Below are 23,715 nucleotides of genomic sequence, written 5' to 3'. Positions count from 1 at the left end.
TTATATGAAAATAAAGCTGTTCTTTATTTCAAATAATTGAAGTAAATAAATACAATGAGTTTTATATTTTATTATATCTTATATTATCGTTATATTGTTATTGAAAAAATTGATATAATCAACACTTCTTCCTGTTCTCTTGATTGTTTCTTGCTTGTTTCAAACCATGATAATAACCTACAAAAGAAATAACATAGTCCATTGAAAATTTAATATACAATAAAATACTTATATGAAATAATTACCTGTGTGAAAACCACTAATATACCATGACATCAACATACTTGAAAGTGCGTCTGTATCATTATCTGGTAATCTAGTACATTTTATTAAAATTTCGTATTTTTTTTTTCCAAATAAAATGTTAAACTTATTCCAAATTACTTATTAATATTAGAAGTATTCAGCATTTCATTAGAATTTTTAAATTGTACTTACTCGGCCATTAATTATGGTGGTAAAGGAGGTGCAGGTGGCATTATATCAGTCATCGAATTGAAAGATGGTCCCGATATGAAGTGATGTGCACAATCCATTTTTTCTACATTATATTTTTTCGAATTTACATTTGTAGAAAAATTAGTCTCACAAGTCTCGTCGTTCTCTTCATTGAATTTCTCTTCCAAAGCTTTCTTTTGTTGTGCTATTTGACTTTGCAAACCTTCTGATTCTAAAAGAGAACTCAACTCGACTTTCTCTGTATTACCATAGCCTAAACACAGAGTAAAAGAAATTTTTGTCATTTAATAGAATGGCTGAGTGACATTCAGTTACTGTCCTTACAGGCAATGTACTAGAATTTCCCGTGCATAAATGTATATGTATAAATGTTTGCCTTGATATATGTAGTAATAATCACTCGTCTAATGAGGAGAATTATATTCCAAGCAGCTAATAATGAACAATAAGTAACATGCATGTTTATGGTTCATGACCCTATATCCCACGGGTCTCTCCATAGACATTGACAGGTACTCCTGCCGAGTTAAGAACCTGCTGAATGACACTGTGATAGACTATGCGAAAGCCTTTACTTCATATATATATATGTATTTTTAGTACATTTCTTAATTGACATAACCATCATGCTAAAGGTATTACCTACAAATTTTACAACACACGTGCCATTGTTTTCGTAAATTTTTGATATTATAGCTTCATAAATTTCTCCATCCTCTGAGTATATTGCACGACAAGGTGCTCCTATGATCCATTTCTATAGAGAAAAGATGTGTATACAAATAAATATAAGTAAATAGCAAAATAAAATAATTTGCTTCTTAATCAATATATTTAATAATATTCTGTATCAAATTTGTAATATTCTATCAAAATCACAACCTTGTGTAATTTACTTGCGTGTTTAGGCTGCTTAAGATTTTGTAGGTTTTCTTTCGGTTGAGAATTTCCAACATCCATTCCCATTCGCTTGATAACTTCTTCTTTTGCTAAATTTATTGCTTTATCATATGCTTCTATTAATGCACTATCGTCCCAAACATTATCATTGGCTGTGTCTGTATCCTTTTGAGATAGCAAATTATACGTTATTAATATCGATACAAGTATTTTATTATCAAACTATTGCAAATTATCATATATGTCATTTTTCAAAAATTGACTAAAAGGTAATGGATACTGTTAATTACTATTATGCTAAGATCTTGTGCTAAAATAATGTTAAAACCATTACGTTTCCATTACCATACATACGTTTCCATTTCCTCGTATAAAAAGAACATTCATATCATCTGCCATTTTAAAATAACATCATTTAAATATTGAATTTGCTTCTGAAATATTAATTTGTCTCATTTCTTTAACTCTAACACATTGTAAACAATGATGACATTATACCAACTATAATACTAAAAATCTATTCCCCATTCATTCGAAAGATTATTTTTTGAAGCAAGGTTAACATTGAATGTTCCCACACTTCAATAACTGTATTTTACTTTCTTTACAATATCTAACAATATATTAGAATACTATAAAAAAATATTGTATGCACAAAAAACTGTTTATAGCGAAATAGCAAAAGAATTAATCACATATTATAACTAAAACGAGATTGTTAAGTAGATTATATTATACTGCATATGCGTTAGTGTTTCAGCTGGTAAATATAGTTTTTATATCTGAAGATAAATAAGATTTAATTCTATAAAATTGCATAATGAATTATACATCTATTTATTACTATTCGTATTTCCCCTTAGTTGTATGTTGTCAATAGCATCAATCACGAACATATAAATAAATATAGAAGAAACCTCTATATGGTTTCTTCTATATGGAAATGAAAAGGGAAAAATGAACATGGAAGACAAGAAAGTTTTCTTCAGGTTTAGCGTATGCGTGATACGCTTTGAATGTCTCAGATAAAGATAAAGATACTCTGCTCATTTCTATTTGTTCCGCAGAACGAGAAATTTGTTGTCTTTCATATTGGTTTTTACGATTCAATTTTTGGGCAGTTTTCCCTAGCGAGTGTCGGTCCCTGTTTGATATAACCAGACCGTAATTTATACAGATATGTATTATAGATATATATTTGTAAAACTGAAATCAGATGAAATAAATGTTGCCTGAGGTTTTAAACGTTTAATAAAAACAATATTTCATTTGGAAAAAATGTAAGATATGTAAAATTACATATTGATCATTTTGCTGGTCTTGTATCATAAAACGTGTGGCCCGAAGAGCACGTGTCCGGTAGAGATACGTCACTTGTGTTAGGAACCGTTTTATAACCTATCACAGTAAAGGAACGTCGGCAGTATAGCAGCCGAAGAATGCCGTGAAAGTTTCTGTACAAAGTACAATTGATCTACAATTGATATTTTCCGCAATACTTATCTGATGTTCGGTCAGGGTGTCCCATACTCATGATATTTATGACAGTGGAATGGCGTTAGTAAATCAATTACAAAAATTTTCGAGATCAATTCTCGGTATTGCATCAAATTATTCAAAATATACAAGCAACACAACGTTACCCTTTTTGCAGGCAACAAGAGGAATATCGACCACGCAACCACTTTCAGAAAAACAAGAGTAAGTGATACAAATTTTCTTGTGCTTTCCTTCTTTTTTTAATAGAATTTCAGTACTTACCTTCCAATATAAAATTGGTGTCAAAATAATAATGCTAATAATAATGTCTAAGAAATTTTTCTCTTTGTAGGAGTATAACATCTAGAAAAATAACATAGTATTAATAAGAACAACATTGACAGTGAACAACTAAAAATATAACACTGTTATAAATATATGATATACGAATTTTATTTATGTATTATTAAGACAAGTATATCTTATTTTTAAATTATTTCTATTATCATAAGTGATACATATAATTAAGGTATAATTAAGAGAAGATTAATTGAAGAAACACAAAAAATAAGGAAAATAATTATATTGAGATAATTTTTATCTTTCATAAATATTATTTTCAGAGTAAATATAACGTTTGTTAAAGCAAGTGGAGAGAGAATCAAAGCAAAAGGGAAAGTTGGAGATACTATATTAGACATAGTAGTAAATAATGAAATTGATTTAGATGGATATGGTATGTTTTAAAGAAGCATAATTTACTTAATTTAAAATAAATAATTTTGAGGTAGAAAATATTTGAAAATTTTCATTTTTATCGAGTTTAATATTCTTATTATTTTTAACTTTTGATACTTTATTATATAAGTATGTTGTAATATTAAAATATAATTGATATAGGTGCTTGTGAAGGAACATTAACTTGTAGTACGTGCCATTTAATATTTTCGAAAGAAGTTTATGATGCACTTCCTGACAAACCAACAGATGAAGAATTAGACATGTTGGATTTAGCATATGAATTAACAGATACGTGAGTTCATAATAATCAGTATCAAATCATTCACATTATTAATTCTATTACCTTTTAATATTTTATAAAGTGAATTTTTCTTTGTAAATTTATGTAAAAACAGGTTAGTATTGGGTATTTCGAAATCTGCATCTCAATGTAGAATTTCAAATCGCTATCTCTGAATACTACGAAACTGAAATTATAATAAATTTTCATAGTTTTTTATTTATGACCCTATAATCATTACGAATCTATGTTGGAATTAGCATATTTACAATGTTGATTTTCAAATGGATAAATAGAAATCTTATTGTGTATTAGTATTAATTTGTATAGCAATAAATATATTTATTGACATATTCAGTTATATAATATTTAATTTCAGGTCACGGCTAGGCTGTCAAATAGTAATGTCTAAGGAACTAGATGGAATTGAGGTAAGAGTTCCATCAACAATTAATGATGCAAGAGCATAACTGAAATTATCTATAGGTTTTTGAAAATTTGTATACAATGTTATACATCTCTTGTTAAAAAACCCTTGTTATAATTATTAAAATATTGGTATTAAAAAAATATAATAAAGAATCTTGTGTTTAAATGTGAAGCTTATATATATACATATGTTATATAGTATAATTGCAATTTTGATATTTGTACATTGCCATTGTAAAAAGCCTATCCAATTATGAAGAAAATATATCTTTTATTTTTAATATACAGGGTGTCAATTTTAAAACGTTCATCTAAATTATTTTCGTTACTATTAAAGATAAGAAGAAATTACTAAGGAAGACTTAAATGGTTTTAAGATGTGTACTTGGTTATGATAAAAAAGACTCTTGTGGAATAAATTTTGCAACTTCTGAAAGATTAGATAAAAGCTTAGAACCTAAAAAATAATTTGAAATTAATTTCGTTTAGATATACTGTTTGATTTCTTAGCTGTGGGCAAGTTTAAAAGATCATCAAACTCATGGTCAACAAAACAACAGAAATGTACATGCAATGCTTTTTCGTTTCACAACAAGTTATCTGACACTATCATCATTTTCGTGGCACATGCAACATTATCGATTCAGTATAGTAATGTTTTGGATTGAAACAAGTGTCTCGACATTGGGGCAAAATATTTCAACCTTTAAGGACTAAAATTAAAACTTATGAGTTTGTTTATAATTTTAATAGATTTTATTAATATTGTTTTTACTGGTTTATTAATTACAAGAAAGTTTGTAAAAGACTGAAGTTTTATGTAAAAAGTACAAATATTCTTTCAACAAAATTAGTCAAATCACATCATTATTTATACATATTGTATATAAATAAAATATGCGGATATATTACTTTACCCTAGAATTAAAATTCAATAATATTGAGGAATCTTATTTATTCAGATTTTGTACATTATCGCTTCTAACCTCGGATAATAGAACAACAAATTAAATATTTTTAAACAAAAAAACTTTGTTCCTTTGTTTGATTTCCCTTGCTCGCGTTTCTTAACTACTTAGATATAAAATACTTACGTTTTCGAAAATTCATACTTTACAAGCTACTAAACGCTTTATCTGTTCAGAATAATTTATTGTTTTCTTAACTAGGTACATACCAAATACATCTATTAAGTTGGTATTTCTCATAATTACCAGTACATAAAGCTAAAACACTTTTGTACTATGCTTGTTATACATGGATCTAACAAATAATTTAACTTGTGTATTGTCGTTTGTATATTTTGTTACGTGTAAAATATTCTATTTCTACACTACTTACAAGTTCGATAAAGTGTACATTACACATCGTGAAATTTACATATTTTCACTTGGTTACCCTGCCCAATTCGAATATAATTCAGAACGTATGTGCTATATTTATATATTCTGCATTTGTTTTGTATATTATGTACACTGATCTGATCTTTGTAAACGCGAGTTTTACGATATTAATGAGAAATTTGCCAATTTAATGGAAGTTGTTAATTTTTTCTGGCACGTTTCACGTTAGCAGACATTTTTCTTAAGTTACAGTCGAAAAATGTTTTTATGTAAAAGAATAGGAATGATTATTAGGAAGTTATTTTAAGATGACAAGATATTTCACGTCTTCTATTTAAATATAGCGTTAAATTTTAATTCCGTCAATTCGTATATACTCGTACATCGAATTTCCTTTTCTCATGTCATTTCTTTTCTTTCATTTCACATTTAATTACAAAGATAAAGTGTAAGTACGTTGCTCATAAAATTAATATCAAATGTCGCAAAATATACAAAAGTAAACTAAGAAGAGGGGTACATATTATTACACAAACTGTCGTTCATATTGCATATGTACATATGCAGTATAAAAACAATACTTTTTAGTTTTTAATCTCTTGTTTAAATAATCCTAATATCTAAATTTGTATCGGTCATTGATTCGATATAACTGCGTTTATTGGAAGTAATTAAGCTATAGCCTGCGCACAAGAGAAGAAGGAACAAACACGTATAGTATACACGCTTAAATAACAAAATTAAGTCAGTTTACGTTCAATGTGAACTTGATCAAAGTTCCAGTCTCGAATTATAGAGTTTCTTACTATCAGTTTACAAAATTCGATATTACGATTATGTACCGTATTTGAAAAACATAAAATGCTTTGTTCAATTTTAAATAAAACTAATATTTACCAAAGCGAATACGAAAAAAATGTTATCATCAAACTCAATTTTCAATTATCAAACTTAATCCAGCACAAATACAAATGTTCTTCGTGCTTTTTTACTTTTACTACTTTTCAACTCTCTATAGTTCGAGATTTGAGTTCCGCTAACTTTCTTTCTACTGCGCATGCGCAACAGGAAAACTTGAATTACACGTAATAGTAAAAAGTTCGAAAATCTTATCCTTTCGTGGCAGCGAAAGTAACCTAGGACTAGAGGTTCCATAACATTAATAATAATAAGGCAATAATATTAATATTAATAATAATGTAATCGAGTACTACTAACAATATTAATAATAATAATAATAATAATAGTATGGTAATGGCAAGATACACGCGGGTATAAATTAATCATTCCTTTCGTAATATCTACGACGTCTTCGGGATATTCTTTAGAAATTACTTTATTTCTGGTCAATATTCATTAACGAGCAACTTTTCTCTCTGTTTCTTATCACGATTTTTTTCACTTCATCACAATTGTACCGTTAGAAATTATTCAAAACATTGTTAAAATGTCCATGAAATATATGCAATTGCCGTATTGAATAAGCGAGTAATGAAGTTGCTGTTTCACTGAATAAAAGTGAAATCTCCAATGCGTGTGCTCAAGTATATAAGTTAAAAAAAGATTGGTACATCAATGCCTATTATTCTTAATCAATATTCATCATTTAACAATTAGGACCGAATTTTTACAAACCAACTCTAAACCACGACCCAATTTACAAATAAAAAGATCGATGTGTAAATTAACTATCAACTATTAATCTCCAATCCTATGTGAAGATATAATGTTCGGACCAAATTTCTAAACTAACGTGGACAATTCATGCGGACTATTGGTGGTTGCTGCGCTACTTAGATCCAATGTGGCAGCCGGAAGACCAGGACTGACGCTGCCGGTTGCTTCCCGTGGCAAATGCTGCGATCTATTTAGCTTATTTCCAGGACTCGGTGGCGATCTATCTGCTGGTGTATCCGGTGGCGTAACCACGTTTCTGTGTCCGCTCACGTTCAGATGATTGTGCGTCGCCGCGATCGGAGCTGGCGATGAGAGCAACAAGGGCGGTGGGGACATTGACACGTGTCGATGATGATGATGGTGATGATAGTGTTGGTACTGTGCAGCTCGGCCGTGCGTTGCGTGGCTGGTATTTAGTTGGTTCGTCACGGGCCCGACTTTCGTTGGGCAGCCAGCATGGTGGATGGTTAACGGGCCACGTAGTTGTTGTTGCTGTTGTAGCTGTGGCTGGTTCTGGTGCTGTTGCAGCTGCTGCTGACGCTGCAGCTGTACCGCCGCTTCGCACTGTTCGCGCGCTAACGCCTTCACGGCATTCGTCTTCTCCTACGAAATAAGAATGATAGGTTAGGTTGTAGTCAGGGGCCATAACAAATTAAAAAAGTTATAATATAAGAATTTACATTTTAGTTGAAATGATTCTAGTTACGAATAAGTATTAAAGATGATTCAAATCTTTTTCGTTACCGATAACCATGGTGAAAACTCTTTTGGATTACTTTCAGCCATTGTCAATCTTATTGTCTTATTATACTACATGCTTGAAGTAGAAGGAGGGGTACAGAGAAAAAGACTTTTTCTCGGCAAATATAATCGTTACTCAATTATTTTGTTCAACAGTTTTACAAATCTCCCCAAAATAAACGAGAATACGAAAATACACTGAATATCGTGTGTATGGTTATTTATAAAATCCCCTTGAAATAGTTGCGATCGCGGATCACATAAACAAACGAACCTGTCATTCTACAGAGTATCTTTTTCGGTGAAATTATGCAAACGTAAATGTAACTTCGGTAGATCTCCTCGAGAACTTGTAAGCTTATATCACTCTGACCCAACCAGTCCACTCTAAAGTGTATAATTTATAAAAGGGGATTATATTAATACGCGGAGGATGTGGTAGGTGGTAAGTTTTGCATATGAATGTTTGTTGATACAACGAATGGTTAAATGGAGGTTTTCATGAATGTGATAAGGACTAGATCGAATGTTTTAACATTTATAACTAGAATGCGTATTTTTATACAAGTTTGTAGTTTTACGAACATAATCAAAGAAATAAAATTTTAATAGAGATTTGTTTTCTTATATACGTATATTTTAGCGCATTTTATGCATTTTGCGCCATTTGCGTACTTTTCAATTTCGCACGAACGTATAAAGATCCGCAATATAATTATAACGCTTCTTAAAAATGTGAAAAATCCTGGTTTCCTAAAAGCTTGCAATTGATTTCAGAAAAATTTTTATGAACTCTACCAGATAAATTATGGTAACTCTGAAAAACAAAATTTCACGATAAAATGATTTCCGGGTAAAATACACATAAAAGATGATTTAGACGTGTTTGAACGTGTTCGTTTTCTTTTTTAATAGCGATATGTTCTTACCCTCTGCCACACGAAGACGTTATGGACCATTGCGCATCCACAAAACACGATGCCAAGGCCTATGAAAACCGACGTAACGATTGCCGGCGTCGAATGAAACTGGATGAATGTATACAATATCATACCTGAAAGCATTGTTAGAGGATCATTATAACACGTATGCCATAACAAGCGGGACAAAGAATCGGCGCAAATACATATTCTCAATACATATAATTCTCGAAGCGTAAACTATATACATATGCTTTTAATTGAAATTTTCAATACTAGTTGCAAATTATTTTTCAATTAATTTATTATTTAAGTCTTTATATATCAATTCTCGACGAATAAATTACTTAAATTATAGAGAATCTATCTTCAGACAATAGAGAATTCAATATTTTTGGTCGTTAAGTAATTTACAAATTTCTAAAACGATTACGTTCGAAGTTTTGGACAGTATTTGAAGTTTCTAACATGACATTAAAAAAAAATAAATAAATTTTATGATATAATTAAAAAAACATTGTAGTCTATCATAATTTCTATTCCGTCAAATTTATTAAAACGCAGTTTTCTTCTGAACAGAGTCAAAATGTCCGTCTTGAATCGAGTTCAACAGCTTAACGATCGATCGAGCGAATGATAGCTGTGTAAACTAGCATGACACAACGTAAACTTTAGATTAGATCTCGATCCATCCACCAGCCGTATTCATGCATGACATGAATATTCTGTTTCAGCTCTTTATAAATTAATCTGTTAAAACTTCTCTAAAAGACGATCATTTTTTATTTTTCTAAGAAAAATAATGACTATTCGGCGTTAAAATTAACTTTATTTCCATTGGATTTCTAAACTGATTTCATACACTCAGAGATAGTTCACAGTATCTTTTAGATTCATGCCTGAATTCAAGAAAAATTAAACGTATAACTTATGTACTAGTATCTTTCAAAAGGTTAAAGTTGACAGAATTGAAGGAATTGGTTCTTACCAGTTAGAAAGACGGGAATGCTAATGAAAAACCCTCCGACAGCACATATCCGGCTGATGGATGATTTTTGCAGGTACTTGTTACTCCTGAAACAGACAAAATTTGAAGTGAAAGTCAGTTTCACGATTCTATGATAATTGAGCGAAATATAAAGGAACCAGTTTTTTGTTTAACAGCCAAGAATCTTTCAAAAATTCTACTGTAATTGATACTTCAAATATATTTAGTCAGACAAAGGATAATCATAATCGCAACGTTAATCTTAACTTTAATTCAAGGATCAAACAGTATCATTATACATATAAAAGTAAACATAAAGTCTATCCACATTGTTGTTGTTGTTGTTGTTGTTGTTGTTGTTGTTGTTGTTGTTGTTGTTGTTGTTGTTGTTGTTGTTGTTGTCGTTGTCGTTGTCGTTGTCGTTGTCGTTGTCGTTGTCGTTGTCGTTGTCGTTGTCGTTGTCGTTGTCGTTGTCGTTGTCGTTGTCGTTGTCGTTGTCGTTGTCGTTGTCGTTGTCGTTGTCGTTGTTGTTGTTGTTGTTGTTGTTATTATTATTATTATTATTATTATTATTATTATATGTTATTCTATAATTGATTTTTATTTCTTTATTATCAATATTATTCTATTTTCTATAATGATTCAATTATAGATCTTATTTTTTGTCAATCATATTTCACTGAAATGATCACTTTGAAAATAATCTAATAGTAAAAAATGAAAAATAATCTTTTTCTACCTTGTCTTCATTTTTTACAAACTCTGTCCACCGCCGCAAACCTATTAAATGCATGAAACGACAAAGCAAAGCTGCTTCACATAATTCCCCGCTCACGCAGTGTCAATCAGCTCACGACCGCAAACGATACTGCTAATTTCCAGCGACCACGAACGATTTCACCGTAATTGCCGGTGTGAAATTTACCAATACGTGCTCGAATTGGTCAATAATGGATAGAGCGCTCTTGCACACACTAATCTACCAACAAATAATATTGACTCAATTGAACAACAGCGCCTAGATTAACGGACAAACCGCATGTTCCAAACAGATTTACAATCACGGCAGAAAATACATGCCGTTATAGATGTTTCCTGGTCAAGACTAATTTCCACGCGTTAAGAACATTGTAACCGGAATCTAGGAAGAACTAGCACTTCCTGGAATAATACTATTGTGTCCTCGATGAATGTCTCTCCGCAATGCCCTCGAGTGAGTTGTTTTTGTCTTTGGTCGTACGACGTCCGGGATGAGAATTCGGGGAACGGTTTTGCGCTGCTTTAATACTCGCACAACCATCCATCCATGGGACTGCATCTTTTTAGGAGGACCAGTGATTAATCTTTTCCCTTTAATCTTTAATTTTCATCTCTAATTTCTCATGAGGCTAAGATTCCTGCATCTTTTATCATAATAATTTATTAATACTATTAATAAATTGAGACAATTTTACACGTCGTATTTTGCGTTATAAGATGACTTGTAATTTGTAAAATTTACCTGTAAAATTCCTTTGTTTGTTTTACCGAAGCAATAGTTGGCATTTCTATACGACAATAAGAATTTGTTAATACTAATAATTTGTAAGGTTATCATGTTATCATTCTTCTAATGGATAGTATATTATTGAAACTTTTTTTAATATTGAAACGCGATATTTTTTTGGAGAAGAAGTGCATAGTAGTAAAGAGTTGAATTCTACGGACGTAAAAAGTGGACATAACATTTTCTGTACATGGAGTCGCCTGGCCTAAACATTTTATGATTTCCGGGCAAAAAACAGACGAATCCAGCGCTGATTTTAAAGCAGCTTCATCCAAATAAGCCACAATAAGAAATTCCCACGAAACAGTTGCGTTCATCCCCTTTCGAGGTCGCCGACCTCTTTGAATGCGTTTCAAGTGCGTCGTACCAATGAAACTTCGAGTTCTAGACTAATTTCTCGGCCTTTTGCGTTAAATTTAACCTTCCGCGTTAGTGTATTTCGGACGAGCTCCTATTTTACGCTTTCGTCGACTTCACCAACGTAACACGCAGCATCCGCAAGTAAAACTGTCTCTTAAATTTGATGTGACACCGATACACGACGAGAAGAATCACAATGCCATTTTTATTCCACTTCGTTAATTTTTCGTCGTAAGGTTTAGCTGTAAATAGGATTAAAAAAATTTAGATTAACGAGGAATTTAAAATTGATCTGTTAAATCAACAATTTCCATTAGTTGTCGATAGATTTTATAAACCTCAGATTACTGAGAAATTATACACATTGCAAAATATTTACCATTGGTTACCCACGCTACACGTAAATTTGATCAATCTACCAATGCACTAACACTGCAATAAATTTCTATTGCAACATTCCACGCTCCTTTGCCGCACCTTAAACTCCTCGCTAGATTTATTCCACCTTAAAGTGTCACATAACTCCTACGACACCGATATCAAATCTTAAACTCCACCAAATTCCAGAGAAACTTGATTTCGTCGAGAGTAAGAGATTAAACTTAAAAAGCAATTTATTTCATCTTTAAACTATCCCAAACTTCTTAAATATAATTTATATATATATATATATATATATATATATATATATATATATATATATATATATATATAAAATATTATACACTTATTGTGTGCATTATATATTTCAAGAACTTTGCAATAAAAAATAAAACTTATTACATTTAAGATATGGTTATATCGCACAGGCTCGAATATGATAAAGAGGTTAAATAAATGTCTCGAATCTCCGCAACAAACTCACACAAACCGCCTAAAACACGTATACACAATGTGCATTCACTACGAACTCGACTCCCATTCCCTGCCAAAATCACAGGCATGCAGAGTCAATTTCACTGCTCGAGCTAGTTGAATAGGGAAGAAGGTCGAGAGCTGGAGTTAAGGAGCATAGTTGGTAAAGAATCGCGTGCCGCCGCGCCATTAAGATCAAGCCCACGATCTCAACAATAAATATTAGACGGTTCTCTGACCTGCATTTCGCGTGCGACTCGGAACGATTCAAAAACGCGTAAATTTCCCATGAGTCGAATCAAACGTTCGCGATTTATCGCATTTAGGTTATATCGATATTGTCCACGAGTGGAGGCATTCAAACACAGATTGCTTTGTGTCACTCTATCGTAACTGCCCGTAATACATGATAATTTAATTTCGAATTCTTTCGAATATATGCACGTAACGAAAAATTTGTATTGGTTCGTCAATTGCAGACCAACCAGTTGTTAGCCAGTGAAAATAATGTAGATAATAATAGTGAAGAATTAGCTCGAGCAGAGTAAACAAACAAGGCGCCTTGATAAAAGGCACAATGTGGGTCCGCAAAGTGGTGGGATTTCGGCGCATGCGCATTGTTTCGCATCAACTTACAATTAGACATGCACGAAAGCTTCATTTCTGCCGCATACATACTTGGATTCGCGTGCATGAAATTCACAAAGTAGGTTATTGCTTGAAAAACAGCTTTAATCGAGCGAAGCTTTTAACCAGACTGAAATCAAGTCTTGGTTTCTTTAGAAATTCAGATGGAATAAGAGAAACCTATTTTATCTAGGTTAGGCTAGGATAAAGGTTAGGCTGCATCGGTTGGCTTATATGACTTTCCGGTGACTTTGAAGGGTAATACGGCGCCGGCGGTCGAGAAGGTAACTTCTCTATTGAACGAGATCTCGTTGATCTCGTCTAAGCAGGAAGAGTCTGTCGGCCCTTTGATTTTATACGAGTCTTTCCATTCACGATCGTGCGAGCTGACTACAGGCGACGACACGGACCCCCGACAAAACTGTCTGAGCCTATTCAAGGCGACGTCAAATAGTTTCACTCGGAGAGATGAATGGAGATAAGAATCACCGGAGCGTCTCTGCGCTTCGATGACAATGATATTTATTTGGTCAATCCTCTTCTTGTTTCTCGTTTTGAAAGAAGGTTGTAAAAAAGAGTGCTACTAGATCGTCTAGGGAAATCACACGGTATATATTGCGTAATGCTATTGATTTATCAAAAATAACAAGAGGTTAAGGAGCTTTGGGGAGGTTGATTCAATTTTTTATAACCTGACATCTCTTTGAACAAATGTCTTAAGAAACGCTTGAATAAAATGTTAAAAAAAATAATAATTATGAAATCTTTTCCTGTATTTTTAGACAATAAGATTTACTATATCCTACGCCATAATAAGAATCAATTTGCTATGAACTGGTATCTCGGAAATTGTAAGAATTCAGAAAATATAAGGAGGCCGGAAGAGGTAAATGAAATCCACAGAAACATTGACCCAACCTCAGCCCAGTTAGCCAACAAACTAAAATATCTCGCTGCCTTTTCTATATTTACGACCAGAACGTGGTCATTAATTGAGTCTAGCGACTGCACCGTAGACGAGTCACTGACCGATGTTGCTTTAATGGATATGCGGAAAATCACGTGTTCCAGGTTCCAGGGATGTAGTTGTTTTCATTTCCGGAGAATACGGTCGACTCGCGTGTGTATACCAATCTATCTGAGGATAGGTGTTCCTTAGAATTACCAACTATATTACTTTCAACCTTGTGATTAAAATTTTTAAACGTCACTTAATAGCAATTCAGTCGAGTAAGCACAAACTTTCAAATGTCCTAATTTTCAAATCTTTATATTTTTTAATCTCAAAGATATTTTATTATTTGCCGTAGATCAAGCTTCGTGTTACCGGTACTGTAACATTACAATCCTACGAGAAGCAGAAAATAGTGAAAAAATCTGACCTAATAGATAGTAGTCAATATTCCTTTGACGCGTCTTATGCGAACCGCAGTTAGAGGAAATGCAAATAAGCTCTTGCGAAACGGTTTGCCGCACGACAAGCCTGCGAACAACGCCCAATGCAAGTTCGGTGGGAGTTACAGGAAGAGGGACGTCTAAAATCAACTAGGAATCCCTATTCAATCGTCTAATTTTCGATTCCGGCATCGAACTTCCCGAAGAAAATTAAATACAATTCCGACTCGAGATTTAATTTCAGTCTCGTAGCTAATGCAATCTAATCGCGTTTGCAAGGCTACGCTTCCGGTCAGAAGCCACGCGCTTCGATCGCGTACTTTCCGCATCGGAAGCGTACGCTTCGGTACGAACCGCGTCGATTTTCAAAGGAATCATTGGACACCGGAAGAAGAAGAAGGAGGAAGAATAAAAGCACGTAAACCGGCAGGAGGTCAATCGAGACAAAATCGATATCGTTGAAAGCCGAAAAAAGACCCGAATTTAGGCTACAGTACATATTCGAATTGAATATATTCAAGGTTTAGATTTTCTTCTCCTGAAAATTATAAACATAAATGAGTCGACAAGCGATCTTGAAAAGCGTCTGTTCCATCTAGATTATGTAAATTGCGTGAATTACCGTTAGCCATAATTCATAATTTATCGAAAAAGCGCGCTTCTTCTCAACTACGCTTTCCCCTACCAGCACCGACATTATCGGCAGATCGATAAGTATCAAAATACCACAAAGATATTAATCTCATCTTTCTTCTAACCGCGAAAAAATGCCGCGCAAATGATAAAACAACAGATCAGCCAGAAACATCGAATTCTCCACGCTTCCGACTGCAAGAAGAAAAACAAAGTTATTTGTGTATGATGGAAACGTCTCTGGACGATGCTCTTAAGCGGTCGAGTGCGCGCGAGAATAGCATCGCGGATCGGCATTTCCACGGTGAGGATTGTAAAACGGTTACGCAGATGATGGATCATACGCATGGACCGTAGAGACTATCGTGAATGATGGATCAGACACACATACGCGTTCTTCGCTCTTCCGATATTTTTCGTAACAACTGCTGCGATCTCGTCATTGGAAACGATCTCGGGAAATTCAATCGAATATCGAGGAAATTTATAGAAAGCTACAGCTGTGTTCGAGCATTATTCTAGAGAAAAGTGATTAACTCTATGAGACTAACGATACAATACGTCTCAAGATAACTTTTAGGAAAATGATTGTAAAATTCTTTAAAATTCTTTCGACACTTTTCGGTATATTCTTGTCATTGATTCTGAAAGTATTTGATTAATTTGCTGGTTAATAGGAAGTTGGTTAAAACCGAAGTTAGTTAAAGAAATAAGTAAACACGAAACCCGTGGATACTCTAGACATATGATTCTACCTGCACGCGACAAAAATATTCATGATCTGAACAAGGAAAGAAGTGTTGTTAGATTCGCGTCATGCTGCAAATGAAAGATTTACAGCTCGAACCCAATTATCTGTTACATTACATTCTCGGGCACGTGTAGGCTGAACGTCATGATATATGAACACAAGTATAGAAAGAACAACATGGATATTTCGCGCGAAGAAAACGAAGCTTCACATATACAGTGTATAACCACTCGACAGTATTTGCTCACGAAAAATACGAGTTGTTAAAGTCTAACAAAAATTACGTATACAGTGGCAAAGAAGAAAACTGTTATGCCGTTTACTCTTATTTCTAATTGACAGAAAGTCGTCAACGAACAAAGAGCGCTTTTTCTTATCCTCTGTACCTTCGCGAAGCAATCACAGAAATTCTCCAAAATGCTTCGTGTCGACTAAACAAAGAAAAAAAAAAAAATGACAGCTGCTAAGAGCAAACTACCTCCGGAATTTTCTTCGTTTCTAAGTGAACCAGGAAGAAAGAAGGGAAGGGTTAATGACGCCGAAACTGAAGAGTGGCCACGGATCGTTTGAAAGGGGCCACGACAACCGTTACGATTCAGTCGCACCTGTTCCTCTTCCTAGGTTACCACGCCGAACCATTGCGCGCTTTTACGAGCGTTCCCGCGATAGTTTCCTGGCACTTGCTCGCCCTTTCATCGAAGGGTCGATCGGTTAATTTAAACTCTCGAAGGCTTTGTCCAGTCGGTAACATCGATAAGCTTAAGTCGAAATACGGATTTCTCGTAAATTCAGAATTTTATTGCCACCAGGATGTATATGGAGGCGACAGATGAAGAACACGATGTAAATTAGATTTCTTGCTTTTATAGAGAAGCAATTTTTAAATTGAACACCAGTCGTCGATCGGTTCTGTAGATCGTTTTTAATAACAAAATAAATTTGGTTAGTCCATAAAGGTTTGTTCGTGTGAATCTTCCCATAGATCATCCGTAACGTAAATACCGCTATAACCGGCTGCAGATACATTTTCCTTGAACATGTGGCGGCACTTGACAGTAAACTTCCCAACAGTTTACGTCGCGTGACGCACGACACAAAGACCCTATACCTGCGGACAAGATGATTGCCAGATGTCGATACATTCGTACCGAATATTTCCAGCTAGCCAAGGGACCGCTATAAATCTTAGGATTTATTTTAGCTAAGGTCCTCCAAAGAGACAAACAGTCTTTGTTTATCAGTCTCGAAGTCGACCACCTACCACGGGGACACACGAGAAATCTGCTATCTCTCACGTACGACGCTGCCCGCTAGCAACACCCTCTCAAAGCTTTTCTCAACGAATCCGATGCCTTCGCATCCTTAGACACATCCCAACGAGTCTTCCTCCGCAGCAGCATCGCGACAAAAATGTCAGTCTATTACCGCGAGTTACCGCAGTATATCACGATCGTTATACTTACACGGTTCGAGCCGAATAATTATCTAAGCTCTCGACATCTCGTGCAATCATTGTCCGCACTCGCAGCGTATCTCGAATCGTAGCTATCCAAGCTCTATCTTATAACCGCGCATTCGCGAACCGAATACAATCGCGAATCCTGTATCAAGTGTACTCATTGACATTAGAGTGAATAAACATTTATCGTTCAAGAAATCTGAGAAATCTGAGTCGAAAGAGAACACAGCTAAGTGTCCCTTACCCTTTAGGGAGAAGAAAATCCCACGCACCTAACCCCAACCCGAATACTAGCCTCACAGCCTCACGACTAGTTGTTCATTCCGAATTAACTAGCTCGATGATGGCCCAGCAACCGCGACCAGGCTCTCCGGAGCAGACTCGCAGCTACCCCGTGCTACCCCCCCCCCCCCCGTGGCAGAAGTGTAGCAGAACTCTCCGCACTAACGACGCTAACACTACAAAGAAAAGGAAAATAGAAACAGCAACGCAAATAAACACACACAACAGGTTCGCCGTATTGGAATCCTCAAACGACGCCATGGAAATCGTAGAACCGCCACCAAACCAACACTCACAGAGAATCCCCCCTCCCCCATCAATATTTGTGGACGACGTCATTGACATACAGACAATGATCAAGTCCCTAGAGAGAGATATCAGCAAGGAGGAATATAACCTTAAGATAAGCAACAACAAAGTAAAAATACTACCGACGAACCCAGAAGCTTACAGAAAACTCACCAAGACACTCAGGACCCTGAACGCCAACTTCCACACCTACCAGCTCAAACAGGAAAGGCCTTTCCGGGTGGTCCTACGAAACATACACCACTCAGCAGACATAGACGAACTAAAATACGAACTCTCAAAACTCGGCCACGAAGTCATCAACGTAAGTAATATAAGGCATAGAGTCTCGAAAGACCCGTTATCCTTATTCTTCCTAGACATTAAACAAAAGCCGAACAATAAGGAAATCTACAACATCAGTCGCCTAATGAACGCGATAGTAAAGATCGAACCACCGCTCGTGAAAAAAGAAATAGTGCAGTGCAAAAGGTGCCAAAGGTACGGTCATACGCAGAAATACTGCAACCATACTTTCCGCTGCGTTAAATGCGCAGGCACTCACTCCACTGACCAGTGCGCCAAATCACCGGAAACCCCAGCGAAATGCATCCACTGCCAAGGGGACCACCCTGCCAACTACAAAGGCTGCCCAGCATATAAAACACTATACACGAACAGGTACCCTAAGCTCAGAGCAAAAGAGGTATCCAACCAAACACCCAGCCCGCCGAAATTCACGACTACCCCAACCCCCTCAACCAACCAAACACCCAGTCCTACCATCTCCAAATTCATCTCCACCTCAACCTCCTATGCCCAAGCAGTACAAGGCATCCAAAATAACCCGAACAGCCAAAGGAACCTTCCCCAAAACAGTGTCCCCAACCCACCTAACACAGACAACTCCTCAAGGCTTGAAAAGCTAATAGAGAAACAATCGGAGCAAATAAATCACTTGCTATCGCTACTAACACTCATCGTGGAAAAATTAGCACGCCCCGACTCAAAATAAAACCAAGGCGCATAGCACTCTGGAACGCCAACGGTCTAGCGCAACACAAACTTGAACTAGAACTCTTCTTAAAACACCAGCAAATCGACGTAATGCTCGTATCGGAAACCCACTTCACCGACAAGAGCTACCTGAAAATAAATGGTTACAAATTCTACCATACCCAACACCCCAGCGGAAAGGCCCACGGTGGCACCGGAATAATAATCAAAGCAAGTATTAAGCACTACGAACTTCCATCATTCCAGAAAGACTACCTCCAAGCAACAAACGTAGCAATAGAAGACTGTCATGGCTCAATCACCACCTCAGCAGTATACTGCCCTCCCAGACACTCCATCGCCAAAGAAGACTTTGATAACTTCCTGGACACCCTGGGCAATAGATTCATAGTTGGAGGAGACTATAACGCCAAGCACATCCAATGGGGCAGCAGACTGGTTACAGCAAGAGGCAAAAACCTCTTAAACAGCATAATAAACAACAACCTCAACTACCTCACCACATACGAACCCACATACTGGCCCACTGACACCAACAAAATACCCGACCTTCTCGACTTCTTCATAACTAAAAATATCCCATCAAGACACGTCCAGATCAACTCCTCGGCTGATCTCTCCTCTGATCATTCTCCCGTGATAGCAACAGTCAGTTCAACAATCATCGAGAATACACCTAATGGCTCCATTCACAACCAACACACCAACTGGCAGCTCTTCAGAGAAGTCTTTACACACTCGACCTCAGAGCCTTCACCCCACTAAAAACAAAGGAAGATATCGAAGCAGCCACGGAATACTTAAACACGAGCATAATAAACGCAATCCGCCTCTCCACACCGACAAAGCCATCTAACAGCAAACAAGAATATCCCCAATACATACTAAAAAAAAAATAGCAGAAAAACGTAGACTAAGAAGAGTATGGCAGACCCATAGAACACCGGAGGACAAACGCAAACTTAACAACGCAACTAGAAAGCTATCCAGAACCTTAAGAAACTATAAAAACGACTGTTTCCATAAATACCTCGCCAGCTTATCCCCCACAGCCGACGCCAACTACTCACTATGGAAGGCCTCCAGGAAACTCACACGCCCCCCACAAATAATCCCACCTATCCGCCGTCCGCAAGGTGGATGGGCGCGAAGCCCTATAGAAAAAGCCGACCTGTTTGCAAAACACTTGTCAAAAGTATTCAAACCCCATTCCCCCAAAGCCGCCGCGGACGTTACTGAATACCTGCACACCCCCTTCCAAATGTCCCCTCCTATCGAACCCTTCTCCTCTGCAGAGACTATAGAAACAATCAGTCGCCTAAACCCCAAGAAAGCAGCAGGACACGACCTAATAGGCAATAGAGCAATCAAGGAACTTCCCACAAAAGGGATAGCACTCATCACATCGATTTTTAATGCTATCCTTCGCCTGGAACACTATCCTAAGGCTTGGAAAATCTCATTGATTACCCTCATCCCTAAACCCGGTAAACCGATATACGAAACCTGCTCCTATCGCCCAATCAGTCTTTTACCTACCCTGTCCAAACTATTCGAGAAGATGCTCACGAACCGACTCCTTCCAATCCTAGAGAACTTGAAAACACTCCCAGATCACCAATTCGGCTTCCGAAAACATCATTCTACAGTAGAGCAAATCCACCGCTTAACTCATACGATCAGCCAAACACTCGAAAAGAAAAAATATTGCTCAGCGGTTTTCCCAGACATCCAACAGGCATTCGATAAAGTATGGCATGAAGGGCTACTATACAAACTTAAAAAGATCCTACCCCACCCCTACTACTCCATCCTAAAATCTTACCTAACCAATAGACAATTCATGGTTAAATGCCTAGACGCCACTTCCGCAACATTCCCAATAGAAGCCGGCATACCCCAAGGTAGTGTCCTCGGACCCCTACTGTACTCCATCTACACTGCCGACCTACCTATATCAAACGATATAACAATAGCGACATTTGCAGACGACACAGCGCTATTGGCTACCCACGCAGACCCGGTAATAGCCTCATCCACTCTCCAGCGAAGTCTCGACTCCATGGAAAAGTGGTTTCACAAATGGGGCTTCAAAGTCAACGAAAAGAAATCCTCACATGTAACCTTCACGCTCCGAAAACAAACCTGCCCCCAGGTCACCATCAACAATGCAACAGTTCCTAGCAGGGACACAGTCCGATACCTGGGCATGACCCTGGACAGGAGACTAACGTGGAAGACACACATCTCAGATAAAAGGAAGCAACTAAAGGACAAACTAAAAAAACTCTATTGGCTCACGGGCCGACGCTCCAAACTAAATATACAGAATAAAATTACCCTCTACAAGACCGTAATAAAACCTGTCTGGACCTACGGAATCCAACTATGGGGAACAGCAAGTAACTCCAACATTGAAATACTCCAACGCTTTCAATCGAAAACGCTAAGATCCCTAATTGACGCACCTTGGTATGTAACCAATGAAACAATACACCGCGACCTCAAGATACCCACCGTCAAAGAGGAAATAGCAAAATATAGCGACAGATATAGCAAAAGAATCAACAAACACCGAAACCCCCTAATCACTGGACTACTCGATACGACGGACCAGATTCGCAGGCTGAAGAGGCACTACCCGCTAGACCTAAACGTTAGATTCATTTAATTATCCAAATTAAGCATATGCACTTACTTATATTACTTATAAATTATACCTATCTATAATAAGTATTAACTTATTGTAAATAAACAGCCATGTCACTGCGCCACGCCAGAAAAATTACTGAAAATTCTCAACGCGAGAATTGATTGTAATCTCAACAAATAAATAAAAAAAAAAAATACAATAACACATTTCATTTTAAATTAAAACGAGAATAAATACTATTGTGTATAAATTTAATAGAACGACACACGTGATTTGTAGTCAACACTGTGACAGTTTGTGCAATTACCTTTTAATCGAGTGGAAACGAGAGCATTTTCAAATTTCTATTAACCAACGGTATTATCAATCAATTTTAACAATGATTGAAGGTTGCAAAATTAAATATAAAATGATTTATTAATAGCATACGTAGTGTTAAATTTGCAAACAAGCAGCGTATCTTTTAAGAATAATAAAGACACCAGAAAATAAAGATAATATTCTAATTACATTGCAAATTAATGAATAATTTAAGAAATGTATTTTTGTTATATTAATGTATCACAGATTCTAGGTAAAGTATTAATTTAATTTACTTATTACTTAGGAGATTGTATTTGAAATATAATTACAATTTGTAAGGTGTAATCAGCACACCTTTAAGCTAGTAGATATTTGGTAGCAGTTCTCAAGTCTTTGTGCAATATAGCACAATTGAGTTTAACCGAGTTTAATCCCTTTGACCAGCCAGCTTCCAATTTCATTTATGGCATAATCTCCTGACAATTTCATGCCCTTCAGAAGAAACACAATGTCCTATTATCGTTTTGTGATCGTTGAATATGATCCGTTTTCTGTTGTTTTTAGATTCAAGTGACGAAAACTTATGAAATGATATTTTAAGTTTAAACTGATCAATTAATTTAATTAATTGATTTATTGTAGCAACAATGGTAAATTGTTTAAATAGAGAAAGAAATTTACAACGAAAAATGTATGAATGTAATATTTGAAATCTAAAATGATAAATTATTGTGCGATAATAATAAAACTCGCAATGTCAGCACATGGTCTCATTAGAACGTGTTTAACGAGCGTAGCGTAAGCGTGAAAATGAAAACGTTGAGGCTCTCGTGGTGTAAAAAGGCTAAATTCCTCATAAAAATACAGGAAATGAGAGGGAACGTTCGCCCTTGAACACATAAAACCAAAAAAAAAAAAAAAAAATAGAAAAGGAAAAAAACCACAAATTTTAGTGAAGCTATTTTACTGAAACTTATATCATTTTAACAGCTATATATAAAACGTTGAATTATTTCCTTTCGCGCAGAGCAATTTTACTTCAAATTTCTAGCTTCAGAATGATAATTACGTATTTGTAATTATCAACAAGCTTTAAAAATATGGAATATTCAGCCAGATGAAATATAGGTAAAGTATTTAGAAGAAAAAAGATTGAAATGTTTTATGTAAAACGATTAAATTAAGTGGTTGAGTTTGAAAATTTGACTCGGTTTAATAATTCAATGGAAAAAATATTCGCCCTATGAAAAAAAATTCATGTTCCTGTCGATATATCGGCGAGGTGCTCCTCTACTTTCGACTGCTCTGCAATTCAAATGCAATACTCGAATATACATGGCGAAAGAAATGGAAATTGAGGAATTTAAGGGAACCAATTACTCTCGCGTCGACGTAACTTCAAAATGTTTCACGTGTCGGTGTTTGCGAAATGAAGTTCGTCGTTATCCGATTAACACGCTTGCAGATGCGTTCTTTTTGTTGCAAAGTAAATGGACAAATTGTGAACAAATAATGTTTACAATTACATCAAAATTAATGTCCTAAACTTTACCAAGAATTATTAAAAATCCCTGCGTATTGCTTACGTA

At 35.5% G+C, this 23,715-nt stretch overlaps 3 protein-coding genes and 1 long non-coding RNA gene across 6 annotated transcripts; 1 reads left to right on the top strand and 3 right to left on the bottom strand.

Moving 5' to 3' along the window:
* LOC126877368 (survival motor neuron protein-like) lies at window positions 1-2,778 on the bottom strand. 3 transcript variants are annotated; one of them, XM_050640166.1, is made up of 6 exons: window positions 1,862-2,197; window positions 1,705-1,793; window positions 1,342-1,524; window positions 1,102-1,216; window positions 246-712; window positions 1-177 (listed from the first exon to the last, which is right to left on the bottom strand). In XM_050640166.1, exons 2-5 carry the CDS (start codon window positions 1,756-1,758, stop codon window positions 450-452), a joined length of 615 nt encoding a protein of 204 aa, XP_050496123.1. In that variant the 5' UTR covers window positions 1,759-1,793; window positions 1,862-2,197; the 3' UTR covers window positions 1-177; window positions 246-449. The 3 variants fall into 3 exon arrangements, with proteins under 3 accessions (XP_050496123.1, XP_050496124.1, XP_050496125.1); XM_050640167.1 differs by having other exon boundaries at window positions 1,714-1,793; XM_050640168.1 differs by lacking the exons at window positions 1,705-1,793; window positions 1,862-2,197 and adding an exon at window positions 2,659-2,778.
* On the top strand, window positions 2,774-4,573 carry LOC126877369 (adrenodoxin-like protein 2, mitochondrial). The gene is made up of 4 exons (XM_050640169.1): window positions 2,774-3,060; window positions 3,462-3,574; window positions 3,739-3,871; window positions 4,239-4,573. Exons 1-4 carry the CDS (start codon window positions 2,912-2,914, stop codon window positions 4,327-4,329), a joined length of 486 nt encoding a protein of 161 aa, XP_050496126.1. The 5' UTR covers window positions 2,774-2,911; the 3' UTR covers window positions 4,330-4,573.
* Window positions 4,574-6,766: 2,193 nt separating this feature from the next.
* Window positions 6,767-10,269, bottom strand: LOC126877367 (dual specificity tyrosine-phosphorylation-regulated kinase 1A-like). The gene is made up of 3 exons (XM_050640165.1): window positions 9,958-10,269; window positions 8,979-9,103; window positions 6,767-7,911 (listed from the first exon to the last, which is right to left on the bottom strand). Exons 2-3 carry the CDS (start codon window positions 9,099-9,101, stop codon window positions 7,375-7,377), a joined length of 660 nt encoding a protein of 219 aa, XP_050496122.1. The 5' UTR covers window positions 9,102-9,103; window positions 9,958-10,269; the 3' UTR covers window positions 6,767-7,374.
* A 1,056-nt stretch (window positions 10,270-11,325) lies between these two features.
* Window positions 11,326-12,504, bottom strand: LOC126877370 (uncharacterized). The gene is made up of 3 exons (XR_007694962.1): window positions 12,243-12,504; window positions 11,459-12,105; window positions 11,326-11,360 (listed from the first exon to the last, which is right to left on the bottom strand). It is a non-coding gene; the product is annotated as an uncharacterized LOC126877370 (long non-coding RNA).
* Between the last annotated feature and the right edge of the window lie 11,211 nt (window positions 12,505-23,715).

Source organism: Bombus huntii, unplaced genomic scaffold (genome assembly GCF_024542735.1).
Source record: "Bombus huntii isolate Logan2020A unplaced genomic scaffold, iyBomHunt1.1 ctg00000154.1, whole genome shotgun sequence".
Taxonomy (NCBI): Eukaryota; Metazoa; Arthropoda; class Insecta; order Hymenoptera; family Apidae; genus Bombus; species Bombus huntii.
The sequence above is the reverse complement of the archived record's forward strand: the minus strand, read 5'-3'. Positions and strand labels throughout refer to the sequence as shown.